Source organism: Hyperoodon ampullatus, assembly GCF_949752795.1.
Source record: "Hyperoodon ampullatus genome assembly, chromosome: 8".
In the NCBI taxonomy this organism is placed as follows: Eukaryota; Metazoa; Chordata; class Mammalia; order Artiodactyla; family Ziphiidae; genus Hyperoodon; species Hyperoodon ampullatus.
This window is the reverse complement of record NC_136921.1, coordinates 2,135,460-2,153,756: the sequence shown is the minus strand read 5'-3', so window position 1 is coordinate 2,153,756 and position 18,297 is coordinate 2,135,460. Positions and strand designations below refer to the sequence as shown.

Genomic DNA, 18,297 nt, shown 5'->3' with positions numbered 1-18,297 from the left:
GCTCCTAATAGGGATGAAAAGTTGACAGTTTTTTTTTTTTTAATCCACGACCCTAAAACAATGACCAGTTCAGTACGGGTAGAGACCGGATGGATGGGTGAGTGGATGGGTGTGTGGATGAATCATGCTATAAATGAGGAAACAGATAATATGAAAAAACTGACCTGAGATCCTTCAGATTTCAAATATATTCAACTTCCAGATCTCTACCCAACCAACGGCACCTGGAAAGAGTGTGACCTCAAACATTAATAACACTAATTTTACCATCCATTTGTATGGAATGCAGATATATTACCAATCACATTCATTAGACCAATATCTTCATGGAATGGGCTGTGGAAGAAGTGGGAGAGCCTTGCTGCCTTCAGATGCCCCTCAAAAGAAACATCTACTCTCACATAAACTTGCCATTAAAACTCCAAAATACCTCTTTGGACAGATAACTTTAAACCTCCTAACAATTCCTTTACTAATTAACTTAGTTGTTAATTACATTTCAAATTGACTAATTTCCCCAGATACACCGCTAAACATCTTCTGCTATTCATGCCTGCCTCTAATTCATATAGGAAGAGATCTGTTTTTGACAAAATACACTCTGAGCATCAATATTTGATGGATAAACATGCTTTCTCCAAAAAACACAAGTTGCAAGATAAGGCGAAATAGGTCATTTGACCAAGTTTCAACACAGACGACAACCAGAAGAACTGAAGCTGTGCAGAGAGGAAAACTGCCTTAAAATGCCTGTGTTAGGGCCCATCCAAGGGTTTATGAACAAACAGCAAATCAAACTCAAGGAAAGTGAAAGAAAATAATAAAGAGCAAAAATTAATGAAATAGGAAAGAGATACAAACCCTTAGGATTAACAAAACAAAAAACTGGTACTTTAAAAAGACTAATAGAATAGAAAGATCTCTAGTGAGAATGATAAAAAGAAAAGATTTTGATTGTCACAACCGGGAAAGGGGAATTCTACTGGCATCTGGTGGGTAGATTCCAGACTTGCTGCTAAATATCCTATAAGGTACAGGACAGCACCTCCAAACAAAGAATTAACTGCCCCAAGTGACAACAGTACCAAGACGAAGAAACTCTGCTATACCTCCTACAGATATTAAAAAGGTTAACAGGAGGATCTTATAAAAATCTTTATGCAAATATTGATTAAAATTAAAAATTGCTTGAAAAACACAACTTACCAAAACTGACATCTGAAGAAACAGAAGACCTGAATAGTCCAATTTCTTTTAAAGAAATATAATCTGTAATTTAAAACTGCCCCACAAAGAAAACTCCAGACAGAGATGACTTCACCCAAAAGTTCTATCAAGCTTCCAATTAAGAAATACTTCCGGGCTTCCCTGGTGGCGCAGTGGTTGAGAATCTGTCTGCTAATGCAGGGGACGTGGGTTCAAGCCCTGGTGTGGGAGGATCCCACATGCCGCGGAGCAACTAGGCCCGTGAGCCACAACTACTGAGCCTGCACGTCTGGAGCCTGTGCTCCGCAACAAGAGAGGCTACGATAGTGAGAGGCCCGCATACCGCGATGAATAGTGGCCCCTGCTTGCCACAACTAGAGAAAGCCCTCGCACAGAAACAAAGACCCAACACAGCAAAAATAAATTAATTAATAAAAAACTCCTACCCCCAACATCTTCTAAAAAAAAAAAAAAGAAATACTTCCAATCTTACACAGAGCCATTCAGAGAAAATAAAGGAAACAATTCTCAACTTTTTTCATGAGACAGCATTACCTTGATATCAAAAATTGACAAAAAAAATTATAAGTTAAACTTATTCATTAACACAAAAGCAAACATCATAAAATATTAGCAAACTAATGTACTAAAAGATGCAGTATAGAAAGGATACTACATCTTGGTCAATGTGAATTCAGTTCAGAAATGAAGGGTTGGTTTAGTTTTTAAAAATTAGTAGAATTAACCACATTAACAAAATAAAGAAGAAAATTTATATCACCTCAACAGAGAGAAAAGAAGCATTTGATAAAATTCAACATAGATTCATGGGGGAAAAAAAACCCTCACAGGAGACTAGGAACAGAAAGCACAACATTGACTTGATAATGGGTCCTTAGGAAAAAAACAAGAAGACCCTACAGCAATATCATGTCAACTGTGATACAAGGAAAGTTTTCCTTTGAGGTCTAGAACCAGAGGAGGACAACCACTATGCAAGCAGTACCAGTGCTCCTGGCCAATGCACTGAGGCAGGAAAAAGAAATGAAAGACATAAGAAATGGAAAGGTAAACAAATGGGACCTAATGAAACTTCAAAGCTTTTGCACAGCAAAGGAAACCATAAACAAGACCAAAAGACAACCCTCAGAATGGGAGAAAATATTTGCAAATGAAGCAACTGACAAAGGATTAATCTCCAAAATTTATAAGCAGCTCATGCAGCTCAATAACAAAAAAACAAACAACCCAATCCAAAAATGGGCAGAAGACTTAAATAGGCATTTCTCCAAAGAAGATATACAGACTGCCAACAAACACATGAAAGAATGCTCAACATCTTTAATCATTAGAGAAATGCAAATCAAAACTACAATGAGATATCATCTCACACCAGTCAGAATGGCCATCATCAAGAAATCTAGAAACAATAAATGCTGGAGAGGGTGTGGAGAAAAGGGAACACTCTTGCACTGCTGGTGGGAATGTGAATTGGTACAGCCACTATGGAGAACAGTATGGAGGTTCCTTAAAAAACTACAAATAGAACTACCATATGACCCAGCAATCCCACTACTAGGCATATACCCTGAGAAAACCATAATTCAAAAAGAGACATGTACCAAAATGTTCATTGCAGCTCTATTCACAATAGCCCGGAGCTGGAAACAACCTAAGTGTCCATCATCGGATGAATGGATAAAGAAGATGTGGCACATATATACAATGGAATATTACTCGGCCATAAAAAGAAACGAAACTGAGCTATTTGTAATGAGGTGGATAGACCTAGAGTCTGTCATACAGAGTGAAGTAAGTCAGAAAGAGAAAGACAAATACCGTATGCTAACACATATATATGGAATTTAAGAAAAAAAGTGTCATGAAGAACCTAGGGGTAAAACAGGAATAAAGACACAGACCTACTTGAGAATGGACTTGAGGATATGGGGAGGGGGAAGGGTAAGCTGTGACAAAGCGAAAGAGAGGCATGGACATATATACAGTACCAAACGTAAGGTAGATAGATAGTGGGAAGCAGCCGCATAGCACAGGGAGATCGGCTCGGTGCTTTGTGACCACCTGGAGGGGTGGGATGGGGAGCGTGGGAGGGAGGGAGACGCAGGAGGGAAGGGATGTGGGAACAGATGTATATGTATGACTGATTCACTTTGTTATAAAGCAGAGACTAATAAAAAAAAAAAGAAAGAAAGAAATGGAAAGGAAAAATAAAACTGCCATTGTTTGCAATCAGCATATAGAAAATTCCAAAGAATTTACAGATGCTACTAGAATTCAACAAGGTCAGTCAAAGGTCAATATACAAAAATCTTTTATTTCTGCATAAAAATAGAAAATAAAATTTATTAATAGTTACCAATATAACAGCATCAACTAGCTAGGAATAAATCTAACAAAAGTTGTGGATGACCTCTGTGCACAAAATAAGGAAACAAGGCTGAAGGACTCGGGAGACCTAGGGGACGACGGGTCACTCCTCTGGCTCTGGGCCTCCTTGCTCAGACATTTACCATGATCCCCCCACCCTGCCTGGCCTCGCCTGAATCCTTCCCTTCTCCTAATCCATTTAAAAGACTCTTGCCAGTCTAATCTTTCTAATACAATAGCTTGAACACCCTTTGACCACGACCCATGGTACATACATTTCTAGGTGCAGCCCAGGTCCTGAGGTCCGAGTACCAGGCACACCCAGCAGAGGTGCGGCCAGGTCCAGGCGGCATGCAGGGGCCACACGAGAATACCCCCAGCAGTCACATGTGCAGGAGAAAGACTCTGGGGCCTGCCCTCACACACTAAGGCACATGGACTGTTTCCAGAACTGGCCCAGCATCCCTTGGATGGGCTGGTGTCTTGGGTGAGCAGGAGCATCCGGCCCAGCAGGGGCTCTCCCACTGCAGGTCAGTCAGTGCACCCACTCCTGAGACGCTCTGGGAGCCTCTGTGCCCCATGAAAGGCCACACGTAAGCCCCCAGGGAAGCCAAGACCGGGGAGGGGCTTAGGTGAAGACACCTGAGCCTGAAGGATTGAGAACTCGCCCTGCAGACAGACCACCTGGCACACACTGCCAGAGTCACTGCGGGAATCCATATCCAACATATAAAAATGCTACTTTTCTTCAGTGTCTGTTCACTGTCTGGGCTGCATCCTCTGAGCCCAGAAATCATAGCTGTTCCAGCGACACAGGGGCCCTGATGCCTGCTTGATGGAATGCCAGGCCCACCACTCAGCCCGCCAAGAAGCTTACTGCCTGCTCTGTGCAGCACAGGCCACGGTGCAGAGCAGGGAGCTCCCCAGGCAGGGTGGCTCTTGGCACTGACATGCCAGTGTCCTGCTGGGCCTGGTGGAGCCACTGCAGGAGGACGGGGGAGATGGCAGATGGGAGCAAGGGAAGGAAGGCCCCATCCACGCAGCTCACAAGGAACTGCCGAGGGTACGTTCTCGAAGGACACACAGGGCCAGCAGGACCCGGAGGGCCTTGGGCGGCGTCAGCCACCTGCGAAGGGGTTTACCAGAGGCGGGGAGGAGAGGAGGTGGACACTGCCCGTGCTCTGTCCCTGGGACAGGAACCATGAGCTGGTACCTGGCCTGGGTCACCCAGTGCTCAGCTGGGCATCACCTCTGGGCCACCCAATCTACCGTGGCTGCCCAGGGCCCCCGAGGAGGGCTGGACGAAGGGCAGGTGAGGGTACACGGCCCTGGAGAGGAAGAGCGGTTCAAACAGGGAAGCTGGGGGTGGGAGGAGGGTGTCAACTCAGCCTGGCCTGAGGTCCCTGCTGGAGCCCATCTTCCCGAAGCCCACCCGCCGCGGGAGCTCCCTAAAGCGCTCTGGAACTCTGGGGAAAGGAAGCAGGTTCCTCAGCGCAGTCACCTCCATCCATTCAGCCAGAACTCTGCAGCATTGCGAGGGTTAAACCAGGCTTTGGTTTTAAATGTAAGCACAGGCATTTCCAAATGCAATTTACATTTATGAGGGTGCTGAGAGGGTATGGGGGCAGACGATGGGTTTCCTCGGGTTGGTTTTCCAGTGTCTGCAAGGACAGTGCTAATGCAAGAGTCCTTGTGGAAGTCACTCAGCAGACGCAGTGGTCTATCCTGGAGAAAGAAACATGGTGTCCACTGCACCACGGGGCGGCCAACCGCACGTGACTCACCAAGAACATGCCCTGCGGCTGGACGAAGGCTCCATCCCATTCAGTCAACAGAGGACCTTTGCCCAGCGCTGTTCTTACACACCTACCCCAGCCTGCAGAGGAGCAGGTGCCACGGTTGTGAGACTCAATCAGCATTTCTCAGTGGGACCCTTGGGTCCCTTTGTATGCACCTCTGTCCCCATTCACCCCCCAGAAGAGAGGGGCCACAGGTTCCAGGCCTGGCAGGCTCTCTCTCCTAAGAGGGCTGTGCTGTGCTGCAGGTCCAAGTGGGGACTCAGGGACTGCCCGTCACCCTTGGTGGGGGGCTGTGGCCACACCTCTCCTTTCCTTACTTCCTACAGACGTGACACTGATCGGGACACCCCCATGCTGACTGCGGCGACTTGTTTTTCTTTTGTCCACAAGCTGGAAACTTCCTCAGAACTTTCCAGGTTCAGAGAAGCCCTCTGCTACCACACAGCAGGCCAGAGGCCAAATATGGGCACAGGCCACAGAGGTGGGCAGGGCTGGGGCCTGGCAGCCAAGGCCCCACAGAAGCCAAGGGCTGGGAGTGAGCCCTGGGCCCCCCGAACCCCCTGCCGGCATCACCCAAGGAAAGGATGCCACTGTCCCAGGTCAGCCTGTGCACTAGCACACAGCCACCTGACCCTAGGTGACAAGAGGTCCTCCGCACAAAGTGTGCTGGCCCCCAGGGTCAAGCACGCCTCTCAGGGAAAAAAAAAAAAAAAAAAATCACAGCTTCTAAAAATGCTCCTTCATAAAAGGAACTGTGAAATGCTTCCTTTTTAAACTTGTGATTTCTCAGCAAATACAACAGACTTTCTTATCAGGAAATCACTCTGAGACCAACAATGGGTGTGGTTTCAAAAAAAAAGAAAACTCACTCCTCCCAAGAAGGCAAGGGCTCACGCTTCACGCTCAGAAACAGGCCTTCCAAAAACAAAAACCCTGCTGTTTGCCCCCAGCCCTCAAAGGCTTTCCACAAAGCCCACCCAGAACCTCTGCTCTCCCGGGCGCCTTCAGGGTACAGCAAGGGCAGCCCTAGTGGGGACGAGTGACAGCTGACTGGGCAGCCACCTGCTCCTGGGTCTTTGTCCCCATCCGGACAAGTTGTCCCTCTCTCGCTGGCGGCACCCAGACCCCCTCCAGGTCGGAGCTGAACCCTCACAGGGAAGCTGATCAAGTCTGCGGTGCACCAGGGCCCGATGGCTCCACCAGGGGCACCAGGCTGTGCCCCAGCCCAGCGCCGCCCAGGGTTCCACAGCACAGCAGTTAGCAGAGACTTCCTGACCCCTCAGGATGCCATGGAGGGAGCTACAATCTCTAACTGTTCCCGGAAGGGCTCCCCACTCGACGGCAGCTATAGAGAGAGTCGTATACTCACAAAACTAACCGCAAGCCGGAAATGTCAAACCACAGCTCCGTAGCGCTCACTTCCTCAGGAGGAGTGCGGGAAGGGTGTGAGTGGCCAAGTGGACCATGAGGGCTCTCACACGAAAGGGCCTGTGCACAAGCAGCCCTCCGCCTCCATGTGGTTGCTGCAGGGCTACAGGGATGAGATCCTGCGGAGGAAGCAGACGGCGGCCCCTCCCCGGGGCCTCTGCCTCTGCACTCAGGCCTCCTGCACTGTCCTCGCCAACGACCAGGGACCGCTCTAGGTCAGCTGGTCACTTTTCCACACAGTCTGCTGTTACTCATTGTTTCCAGCTTCTTGATTTTTAGACAGTAATTCCTCATATTCCTAACGCGTAGTCTTTCAAATGCCATCTCACCTAAGAATAAAGATGTTTTCCTAAAAAGACAAAGATCATCAAACATTTTTAAAAACTGTACACCAAACTACAAGCTTTACTTGAATTCCAGACATAAATCAGCATTTTCTCTAACTCCTGTCTAATTAAATTCAAAGGTTTATCAAAGTAGTCAGGAGATATCTATTCGATTGTCACTTTTAAATTTACCTAACTTTTCACTCGTTCCCTCTCCTTTCGAGGCACGAACAGGCACTGGGTGGAGGTGGCCAGGCCAGGCTGCTGACTGCCCACCGCAGGCCTGAGCCTCTCGGGGACGTGCAAGGGGCCTGCAGACAAGCCAAGTGGTCACAGAGACTGGAAGAGGTTTAGAATTTCTCGAGCTAAGTGTAATTTTGAAAAGATGTTGAGTCAACATGCTGCATGTCAGGAACGAAGATACTCATCAGAACAGTGAACACAGTTCTCTCCCTGAGTCTGACTTATCACAAAGAGGAATCAAAATACTACATCCGTGTTTACTTTTACCAAGCGTTCCACAAACAAACATGCCTTATCTGGGAACAAGTGGGGTACGGCCCCGCCCCTGTCATCAAGAAGCACCTGGAGGCCTTGGGAAGGCAGGGGTCCCCAGTGGTGATGGGGTGGCCAGCCGACCGCCCAGCGTCCTGTCAGAGGCAAGGCCCCTCTTGAGTCTGCGACAGAAAAGGGAACAAGATTTCCCAGGAAGCCACATCACCCGGGGCAGGACAGCGGAACTTCTCTTTGCTTTTTCATCCGCATCAGCCAAGAGCAGATCAGACAAAAGTAGGGAAAATGAGATGCTCTGGGAGGAGACAAGCGTCCGGCTTCGGGCAGAGGCCAGCGGGGACCCCAGGGCACTGGGGTCCTGACAGGCTTGGGGCCAAGGGGCCGAGCGGGGGAAGGCCCAGGACCGCTGCAGCAGCCCCCAAAGACAGAGCAGGCGGACACGAGCTCTGCAGCTGGGAAGGAAGGAGGGAAGGGGCTGGCTCCGGGGAGCTGAGGGCCAGTCACTTCCACGGCCGAGCTGAAAGCAACTCCGCCCTAAGCCGCTGCTTGTGGAAAACGTCAATTAGAAAATACCCCCGACGTGCACGCCAACACTTAACTCAGGAACAGATGAAAGGCATCCATGCACCCTCACCGCCCATCCGGGCCAACAGACGGACGCCGACACGGCCGGCAGCCGTGGGTGGCGTCCACGTGCCCTCCCAGGGCCGGGCGGCCTCCGGGCCCGGGATGCTTGGGTTGGTGACAGTAGGACGATGCTCTCCTGCTGGCTCAGGAGGGAGACAGTCTCTCCCGCGGCTTGGCCGCTGTGATGCCCTCCAGCCCTGCCAACCCACCACGTGCTCAGAAGACAGGCCACTGGACTGCGGATGGGCGACGCAGGAAGACGACTCTAAGCAGGGACACCTGTGGACAAGCACGCAGTCATAGCGACAGCGCTGTCCCCACGCCATGTGCAAGGAGGATCCGGCGGCCACGGGCTTGGCCCCTTCCTGCCGCTTCCCGCGTGTCTCAGCAGGACTGGCCGAGGCTTCCTGGACACGTGCCCCCCAGACCTGCCCCCGCCCCTTAAAGGAGGCCCTGACACAAAACACAAACAGGTGACTCCAAGAAAAGAGCTCGTTCCCTACGGTGGCCCTGGAGGCCAGTCACACTGCCTTCCAGGAGCCTGGACACCCCCAGGGCAGCCAACGAGGAACCTGGTCCCGGAGGTGGCACCATCGGCTGGGACGCAGCCTCACCAGGGCACCCATGCCAACACTTTGCTGCCTGTCCCACATCAGTATGTGTGAAAACAAATGGACAATCAGAGCGGAAATGCACGAATGCTGATGACAGCACAGTGGGGACAGGGAGGGAAATTCTCAGCAAGTCAAAGGGACCATCAGTAGCCTCAACGGGACTGGGCAGTTGTCCTCCGTGTGTCCCACTGGAAAGTGAAGGGTGAGCTGACAATGTGCAAAAACTCAGAAAATACTGCAGCAGAACAGCTGAGCATAGAGATAAAGAAAAGAAGGAGAATCGTTGAAAACGAGAATCGAGATTAAGAACTAAGTTGTTGGGGGCTAAGAAACTAAACATTTACACCTTAATTAAGGATTTGATAATACTCCTGGGAATTGAACCAAGCTCCCCGTTCCAAACAAGTAAGTTCCACTTATACTCAAAATTTTTATAATGTATTATGCATGCAAATAGAGAACCATCTGTGTATTTTAAATCACTAAAACAGTCACTTAATACGAAGAAGTCAGCCAGCCAACTGACAGATTATCACGGACGAGAACACTGCCTGTGAGCTGTCCAGGCACATTTAAGCGGCTTATAGTTCAGACCAATACATACACAGACCTTGGAAAAGCTAAGTATAGAGTAAACTACGTACTGGTAGGCTAGCTTTTGGCAAGGAAAATGCAAAGGGACCCTTCCTCACTGTGAAACATGGTGAATATTTGGATTAATACTAAGTAGACCCTAACTGGATACATGGCGCAAAAAAGTCTTACAAATCAAAGGACTGGGTTTACCCGACAGGACACATAGCTCTTTACTTTCTCATCAAACTGTATCTGAAGGAAATGAAAGATTCAGAATTTAACCTAGTAAAAAGTTGATGTTTAGTATGTTTTGTTTTCAGATGGTCAGAGAAGCAGCGGAAGTTATCTACATTTCACAAGCTGCTAAGTGTCAAGCATTGTCACTTTCCCAGTGGCCCGGAATACCCAACAGGATTGAATAGCAGTTCAGAAAACACCCCCTTTTTGCGGTGACTGTTCACAAGGCCAACAGCTTCCATCCCCGACAGCGAGTCCTCCTAACTCTCAGGCAGAGGCTGCCATCACCCCAGTTTTACAGACATGAAGCCTGGGTGGGTGGCCGAGGCTGGTGACAATGAGTGACTGGGGGCCAGGTGTGCACCCCCCAGGCAGGTCAGAGCCCCTGCTCCCAGCCTCGCCTCTCAGGATGCCCGTCTCCCCATGTGGGGCTCCGATGGCTCTGTGCCCCATAATTAAACTTCCAACCGGGGGAAGTAGCCATCTGTACAGAACACAGGGCCTTCAGAATGCTTTGGAATTTTTGTGTGGGCAGAGAAGGAACCTCTCTAATGCTGGGATATTCAGCAAGACCAGCAATGCTGATCTCAATGAAAATTCACAACTGATGCCAAATTCCAACCAACTGTGCACAGTAACGATGAAAAACCACGGTTGAAAAAAATCAGCAAAGAAACTCGGTTCTCTCTGCGAAACTTCAATTTACTTGGCCATTTTCCCATGGACATTCAATTAAAAACAACTGTGGGAAAGGAGAATCATGGTTAGAACGCAGCAGAACCCAGCAAGGCAATGAAAAAAGCATCTCTCATAACAGCCGGAGAAGCCTTTCAGCATTTACATGTGACACAAGCAGAAAGTCAGGAGCCCTAAGAGGGGGCCCCCACACCATCACTGTCTATCCCATTCGACTGTAATAAACAGCTTTGATATGACACCGAAAACACAAGCAACAAAGAAAAAATAAACTGGACCTCACTGAAATTAAAACCTTGTGCTTCAAAACTTGTGCATCCAGAAAATGAAAAACAACCCACAGAAGGGGACAGAATATTTGCAAATCATTTATCTGATAAAGGAGTTGATATATTCTAGATATATATATCTAGAATACCTCTCAACAATAAAAAGCTCAATTTAAAAAACCTGCAAAGAATTGGAATAGACATTTCTCCAAGGAGGATATAGAAATGGCCAATAAGCCCATGAAAAAATACTCAACATCATTAGTCACCAGAGAAACTCACATCAAAACTACAATGAGGGCTTCCCTGGTGGCTCAGCGGTTGAGAGTCCGCCTGCTGATGCAGGGGACACGGGTTCGTGCCCCGGTCCGGGAAGATCCCACATGCCGCGGAGCGGCTGGGCCCGTGAGCCATGGCCGCTGAGCCTGCGCGTCCGGAGCCTGTGCTCCGCAACGGGAGAGGCCACAACAGTGAGAGGCCCGCGTACCGAAAAAAAAAAAAAAAAAACACTACAATGAGATACCACCTCACACCCAGTAGGATGACTGGAGTCAGAAAGTCAGACAACAACCAGGGTTGGTCGGGATGTGAGGCAATCAAAGCCCTCACACGGCCGATGGGAATGGAAAGTGGTGGGAAACAGTCTGCAGTGCCCCAAGCAGTTAAACATAAAGTTATCACCTGATCCAGTAATTCCACTCCTAGGCATATACCCATGACAAAGGATAACATATATCCATGCAAAAACCTGTACAAGAACGTTCACAACAATTATTCATAACAGCCAAAATGTAGAAACAAATGCCCATCAACAGATGATCAAACTAGCAAAATGTGGTCTATCCACACCTGGAGCAACGGAAAGGGATGAGAAGTGATACAGGCTACAGCGTGGGGGACCGACCTGAAACACGCTAATAAGTCAGACACAGAAAGACCACACACTGTGTTAGTCCAGTTAAATGAAATGCCCAGCATAGACACACGTGTAGAGACAGAAAGTAGACTGATGGTTGCCAAGGCTGGCGAGGGGTGGGGAGGAACGGGGAGACACTGCTAACGGGCAGCAGGATCTAACACGGCGGTGCTGACGGCTGCACGGCCCCGTGGACACACTGCAAACTACGTGAACTCAGCTCAACAGAGCTGTGAGCAAACATCAGTAAGTCAGTCGATGTCTCCCCCTCCCTGTCCTTGTTAGTCATGAGGCAAAAAGCCCCGTCCTTTGTCCTTCCGCCCCAGGAGCCCTCCCTTTTATCACAGTTCACCCCGAGGCCCAGGACCCCAGCTGCGGCTCCGGCCACGGTCTCCCCACGCCAGGAGGCCTGCCCGGCACTGGATGGAGAGGCTGGCTGAGCCCAGGCCCCCGCAGAGCCCTGCAGCCAGCGCAGCATGAGCCGGGGGCCCCAGGAGCTTCCAGATCCTCCCAGGTCCCCCGGGGGCACCCACCCCTCCTGCCTGTTCCGGCCTCCAGACTGGACCCCTGAGCTGCCAGAAACAGAGGGACAGGGACACGCTGTGGGCACCACAGGGTACAAGCAGTGACGTCCCACCTGGGGACACTCAACAGGACAACCAGCCAGTTTCTTCAACGAATCAACTTCAAGGAAAAAGAGAGAGGGAGAGAGACCACAGGTGGACCTCCGTTAACACTTATCTGAACAACAACCAGGAAAAAAATCTTCTGAGACAATTAGGGATTTTAAACAGTGACTGTTTGACGGCATTAAAGCATCAGTGTTTCAGCTGAGAAAATGGTATGAGGGTTACATGTCATAAAGGGCCCTAATCTTTTAAGACATACGAATGACAGCCGGGGGAGGGAGACAGGCCCCACACGAGCAAGACTGGCCCTGGCTGGTGGTTGTGGAGACGTGGGGTGGCCACCTGGCCATCCATGGTTCTGTTTTCTTTTACTTCTGTAAATGTTGGAAACTTTACATAATGAACAAACAGAAAGATGCCTGACGGAAGGGCTGGATTTGGGTGCTCCTTTGCTCTGCTTCCTGGACATGGTTGATTGGCTGTTGGCAGGTTCCTACAGATGCGAACCTGAGCTCCGGGTAGGGGAAGGCCACCGTCTCTAAGCCGGTCCAGAGAGAAACTTCAGAAGACGCCGCCCCCGGGAGCACTCCCGTTCCTCTCCTTCCCTGGAGCCGTCACACCTGAGCACCTGAGCACATTTCCGGTTGCTGCCAAAGGAGGCAGAACCCAGGGTCAGCTCCGCGTGCCCGGGGGCCCCACCTCCCTCTAAGGGCAGAGAGACAGGATTCGCTGGGAGATGCCATGCTGGGAAGCAAGGCAGGGCATGTGCTCCCAAGATGCGACTCAAGCTGGGAGTAGCCAGGAACGAGGACGTCAGCTACAGTTTAAACTACAAGAATAATAACAGTAACCTTTACGGTAAAAATGAGAACCTCACGTGCCTACTTCAAACAAAACTCACCAAGCCAAGCCAGGAAACCGGTGATGCCACGGGCCTCGCCCCAGCGGGCCCTGGGTCACAGGGCTTCCTTGTGGGCACAGGACACCCAGATGCTGGGCGACTCCACGAGGGCAGACCTCCACCCAGGGGCTGCTCTGCAAGGTTCAGAGTCCCCGAGGCGCAGACCAAAGCTCCCTGCTGTCCCACGGTCTCCCAGGGCCTTGGGGCCCTGCCCCTCCCTGTTCTGGAAGGGTCCCTCCACCAGGTGCATCGAGGGCGGGGAGCAGTCACAGCCCTTTTTTTTTTTTTAATTTTTATTTGATGTTGGAGTATAGTTGATGGCGTGTTAGTTTCAGGTATGCAGCAAAGTGATCCAGTTCTACATACGACAGCTCTTTTTAATTAAGCCTTTCTTACGAGGAATCTTTTCAAAGAGCCACGTCCTAAAATCATTCTGTGACAAAGAAGAGGCCGCGGCTCTCCCTGGAACTGTCAACATTCCCGGAACCGTGACCCTCTCCCGCGGCCGCAAGATCACCAGGAGGAAACCAGCAAAGAGCAGAGAGAGCCCGACCACCGCCGCGGGGAAGGGGCCGGAGGGAGTGGGGGGCGGTGACCACAGGGCCGGAGGGGGGGCGGGGGGCAGGCGGCCCCCTGAGGCTGTCCCTGGCCAGTGTCCCCACGCTGGATGCCCAGCTGCCAGCAAAGCCTCGCTTGCTGCTGCTTCCTTCACATGTGGTTTGATTGACGCACATCAAGAGGCAAGCGGGTGATTCATAACTGTCCGAGCCCAGGGCGCACACAGACGGGGCAGGCACACGAACCTGCTGAGTCACTGAGACAAGTCCCCGTCCAGGAGGTGCTGCCGGTTTGAGCCTCCACGTGGATGCGTGCATTCGGCTTCTGAGAGTGTGACAGGGCGGCTGCACGGAGCACAGAGGAAGCATCGCCAGCCTCTGCCCCGCAGCAGACAGCAAGGCAGGGTGGACGGGAGGGGGAGGCATGCGGCAGGACAGCGACCACCAGACCCGGGCCTGCCTGGCTGCGCACGCATGCCCCTGTGCGGGGCACTGGTGCCCTTCTACGCCAGCTCCAGCCCCAGGCTCCCCGGTACCTGCAGCCCCTGGTCCCACTTCCCAGCGCCATGGGTGCCACACGCACCTGGGAGGGCGAGGAGGCAGCATGGAAAGCCAGGACCCTGTCTTCCAGAAGCTCAGTGAGGTGAAGAGCTGGGGGCCCCAGAAATCCCCCCCGAGATTTACGAGGGGCCACGTACGGGGCGGGGAAGACACGGCCGCCGCTGCCTGCCTTGGTTGGGAAACGTCCCAGAGGAGAGGAGGCTTGACAAATGAGCAGGAACCTACCAGGTGACAGGTGGGCAAGCTCCTTCTGGGCACACGGAGCAGCACGTGCAAGAGGCTCAGAGAGCGGGGGTGGGGGCCCCGCAGGATGTCAGGGTGGCAGACGGGGCTGGAGGGCCACACGCAGTCATTAGGGACCCTGGATGCCCTCCTCCGCAGGTGGGGAGAACCAGGGATGGGCCCGACACAGGAAGCCACCCAACCCGATGCTGGGAAGATCACGCTGGTGGCACGCAGAGAACGCCAGAGACGGCAGACCAGGGGGCAGAGGCTGCGCTGGTCCCATGTAGACGGGGAGGCCTGACCTGCAGCACGGAGGGGGGCCCGGAAGAGGAGGAGAAGGCGTGAAAAATGTCCATTAGCAAAAGGAAACCAAGTCAGCTGTACTGCCCGGGTCTGCCCTGCCTCCTGCGTCCTCTCCCCTCCGTCTCTGGGGCAGGGCTGTCAGATCACAGCTCTGCTCACCTGGAGCCCAGGTCTCCAGTGCAGCAGGACCAGGAGGGAAAGGCAGCCCGAGGGTTCTGCACGTCCGATGGGCGCTGCCATCTCAGAGGCTCTGGTGGCCCCCACAAGGCCGTGGGCGCCTCCCCCAAACTGATTCATGACTGATGGAGAGAGAAGGCCCTCCAGCTGGAAGGGAGGCCGCTCCACGGACACGGTCCTGCTGCAGAAGGGAGCTGAGGAACAAAGCCTGGGAAGGGCAGAGTGGGCCTGGGGCCCAAAACCATCGGTGCACCGTCAGGCCTGAGGGCCGTCTCCACTCTCGCAACTTCTTCCACCAGCTCACAGGACACCCCAAACCTGAGCCGAACCCCTGCACACATGCCCCGCTGGCTCGTGGGGACACGTTCAGGAGTCAGCTCTGCGGTGCCCTCCTGCTTCTCTGCGGCCCGTAGGCAGCAACCCCCGGCCCCGGGGTCCCCGTCTGCCCCTGCAGACGCACGGGACTCTGCACTGACGGCATTCTCGGCCATCCTCCTTCCTCGCTGTTCGGGGCGCCGTGAAAGCAGGGCCCGGGTGCCGCCACCTTGGTGTCGCCATGCTGCCCCTCGCCAGGCACAGCAGGGGCTGCACAACTGCTGGAGGAGACACAGAATAAATCGCACAGAACTTCCTCTGCGTGGTTAGTGGACAACCAAGCTCCAGCCGCTGACAGCCCACCTCCAGCATCTCGGCTGTTCGAGCTCCCCCAGAGAACGGGCGCGGCAACTTCTTTCCTGTTTCCTGTCCCCTTCGGCCTTCCCACAGACACAGGAGTTGGACCAATGCGGGGAGGGGAGGTAGGCAGAGGAGTGGGGCTCCTCCAGTCCGACCCAAGTGGGCACAGGGGCCACACCCTTGGCAGGGGGTTGGGGTGGGGGGGGCAGGCCGAGCGGAAAAGAGCACATTTAAGGTCTCTGAAACGTTGACATCTCCAACACAACTGTGACCCACCTCGGACCCCATCACACATCCAAAGGCAAATTTCTTAACAACCTTTATGAAATTTTATGAAACGCTCCAAAGCAGGGACCTCTGTTTCTGAGGGCGTTTCTGCATGCCCACCGGGCCTGTTCGGGCACCTTAAGAGACCCCCAGGGGCACGTAGCCAGCCCAGCCTGAGCACCCTGGCCCACTGCTGCCACCAGCACTGGGTCCTCGGACAGAAGGCCCTGCTGTTTTCCCACAGTGATGCCATCAGGTCAGGACGGCCTGAAGTAACACGAGCGCTCAGGTTCTCCAGTCTGGAGGACGCAGAATAAATAAGACAACTCTTCTCCCAACAGGCCCACCTCCACGCCCGGCTCCCCTCTGGCAGAGGCCACCTGGAGGCTGTGGGGTTTCTGAGAAATCAGTGTGCGCTCACCACCGGCTGCAGACCGTTACGTCTTCAAACCCTCCATGACAGATGGGAAAGAAAGAAAAAACAGATCAGCAAGAGAGGGTCAGGCCCAGGGGCCAGGAAGGGCACGGCTCAGTTAACTCTGCGTGAGCTCCTGGCCGGGAAGGAGGCGGGGAAGGGGGGTCCCCAAGAAGAGGTGTCTCTGCGACCAGAAGCATTTAAAAAACACTTGACCATCTAATTTGCAAAGAAAAAGAAAAATGCTTAAGTACAGAGACGTATCTCGTAACACGTATCAAAGTTAACTCGCCAGGCTTGCTTCAACTTACCTTCTAAGAAGGTTCTAGACCCTTCTTCAAACACTTAGGCAGCATTCTTCCTCTTTAAACAGAAAAGGCCATGATTCAGGAGCAACTGCAGAAACCCGACAAGAAGGGCAGAGCAAGTGTGAGGCCACACACCCCCCGAGGCAGGGAAAGAGGCCCAGAGGTGCCTTCACGACAGCAGCGGTCCACCTGCACTGGGGCTCTCCTCCAGATCACAGGACTCTGATCTCAGAACCTTGTCACATTCAAAAATAGCCTTTACTTGCAAAAACAAAGTCATGATTTGCAGTCCCCCATGAGACTTGCCCCTTCGAGGCCCAAGCCTGAGATCTGTGCCTACAGAGGTGGTGAAAATACCCAGTGACTGAAAAAGTGAACTATTAATGATTCGGTGAACAGACTATCTACACGGCACCAAGCTACAAGCTTATACTCAATCCCCTAAGCCTCATAATAAACGTCCGAGGTGGGTCTTATTATACCCATCTTACAGATGAGGAAAGTCGAGGCTCAGAGAAACTAAGTAATACTCCCAATAGCTAAGCAACAAAGCTGGGGTTCAGACCTGGTCTTGCTGACTCCAAAGCCAGTCCTGCTCACTGTTCCAGCAGAAACCGAGTCCCCTACCCTAGATGGAGCACAGAGGGAGACAGCCCAACCAGAGGGTGGGGCGTGGCAAGCACAGGGAGGAGTGAGCTTGAAAAAGAAACAGCAGCAGCAGCAGCAAAAGCAGCAAATCTCCAGTGCAGCCCCCATGTGCCTGACAAAGGCTTCCTGCGAGCAGGTGACACGTAGGACCTGAAATCGGCCAGGCAGCCGGGCTGCAGGGGAGAAATGGGAAGACCCCGAAATGAAGGTGTGTCTCCCTCAGAGCCGGGCTGCGTAACTGACCAGCGGTATTCACTCTGGGGAAGAGGGCCAGGCCCTCTCGCGGCGTTGCTCCACACGTTGTGGAGGGCTGTTTACAAATGTTTGCAAAGAAACCAAAAGCTGTGAGTGCAGCGCTTCTGAGTTTTCCTCCCCACGTGGCAGACCACTAACGATGGTCCGTGGAGAGTGGGCGGCCCCCACCCAGGAGTGGCTCACTGTTACATGCACCCAAAGGGGAGAGGACCCTGGGACCGTCTCCCCAAAGCACCCTTGTCTCTAAGAACTCTGGGATTCCCAGCTTGTCAGCTAAGGAACTGGCCACACCGTGACGAAAGTTCTTACACACCTGAGACACAGCCAGCTCTGCTTTGTCAACCCTGGAAAACGTGTTGGTCCAAAAAAAAAAAAAAAAGGCATCTGGAAAATTGTTTTTTTGTTTTTTTGTTTTTGTTTTTGCGGTACGCAGGCCTCTCACTGTTGTGGCCTCTCCCGTTGCGAAGCACAGGCTCTGGACGCGCAGGCTCAGCGGCCATGGCTCACGGGCCCAGCCACTCTGTGGCATGTGGGATCTTCCCGGACCAGGGCACGAACCCGTGTCCCCTGCATTGGCAGGCAGACTCTCAACCACTGCGCCACCAGGGAAGCCCTGGAAATTTTTACTTTACATCCTCTCCTTTGTGATCATGCCAATAACCCCCGAGGCTGGGACAAAGGCCAGAGGCCAGCGTGCCATGCCCTCCTGAGACGCTCAGCCAAAGAAAGCCGGCCTCGGACCCTAAACGTCTTTGTCTCATGTACCCAGGATGTGGAAGGG

General features: G+C 52.2%; 1 protein-coding gene across 1 annotated transcript in view; it reads right to left on the bottom strand.

Moving 5' to 3' along the window:
* The window catches only part of HDAC4 (histone deacetylase 4), a gene marked incomplete at both ends in the record, with an annotated part of 189,087 nt that extends 173,648 nt beyond the window's left edge, over positions 1 to 15,439 (bottom strand). Inside the window, 12 exons of the mRNA XM_079709944.1 lie at positions 4,662 to 4,781; positions 4,864 to 4,953; positions 7,345 to 7,458; positions 8,295 to 8,694; positions 11,948 to 12,167; positions 12,845 to 12,929; positions 13,679 to 14,007; positions 14,219 to 14,412; positions 14,469 to 14,574; positions 14,688 to 14,770; positions 14,931 to 15,142; positions 15,253 to 15,439. Of these exons, the coding sequence (XP_079566070.1) occupies positions 4,662 to 4,781; positions 4,864 to 4,953; positions 7,345 to 7,458; positions 8,295 to 8,694; positions 11,948 to 12,167; positions 12,845 to 12,929; positions 13,679 to 14,007; positions 14,219 to 14,412; positions 14,469 to 14,574; positions 14,688 to 14,770; positions 14,931 to 15,142; positions 15,253 to 15,439 (2,140 nt within the window). The remainder of the gene's footprint in view (positions 1 to 4,661; positions 4,782 to 4,863; positions 4,954 to 7,344; positions 7,459 to 8,294; positions 8,695 to 11,947; positions 12,168 to 12,844; positions 12,930 to 13,678; positions 14,008 to 14,218; positions 14,413 to 14,468; positions 14,575 to 14,687; positions 14,771 to 14,930; positions 15,143 to 15,252) is intronic.
* Positions 15,440 to 18,297: the final 2,858 nt, after the last annotated feature.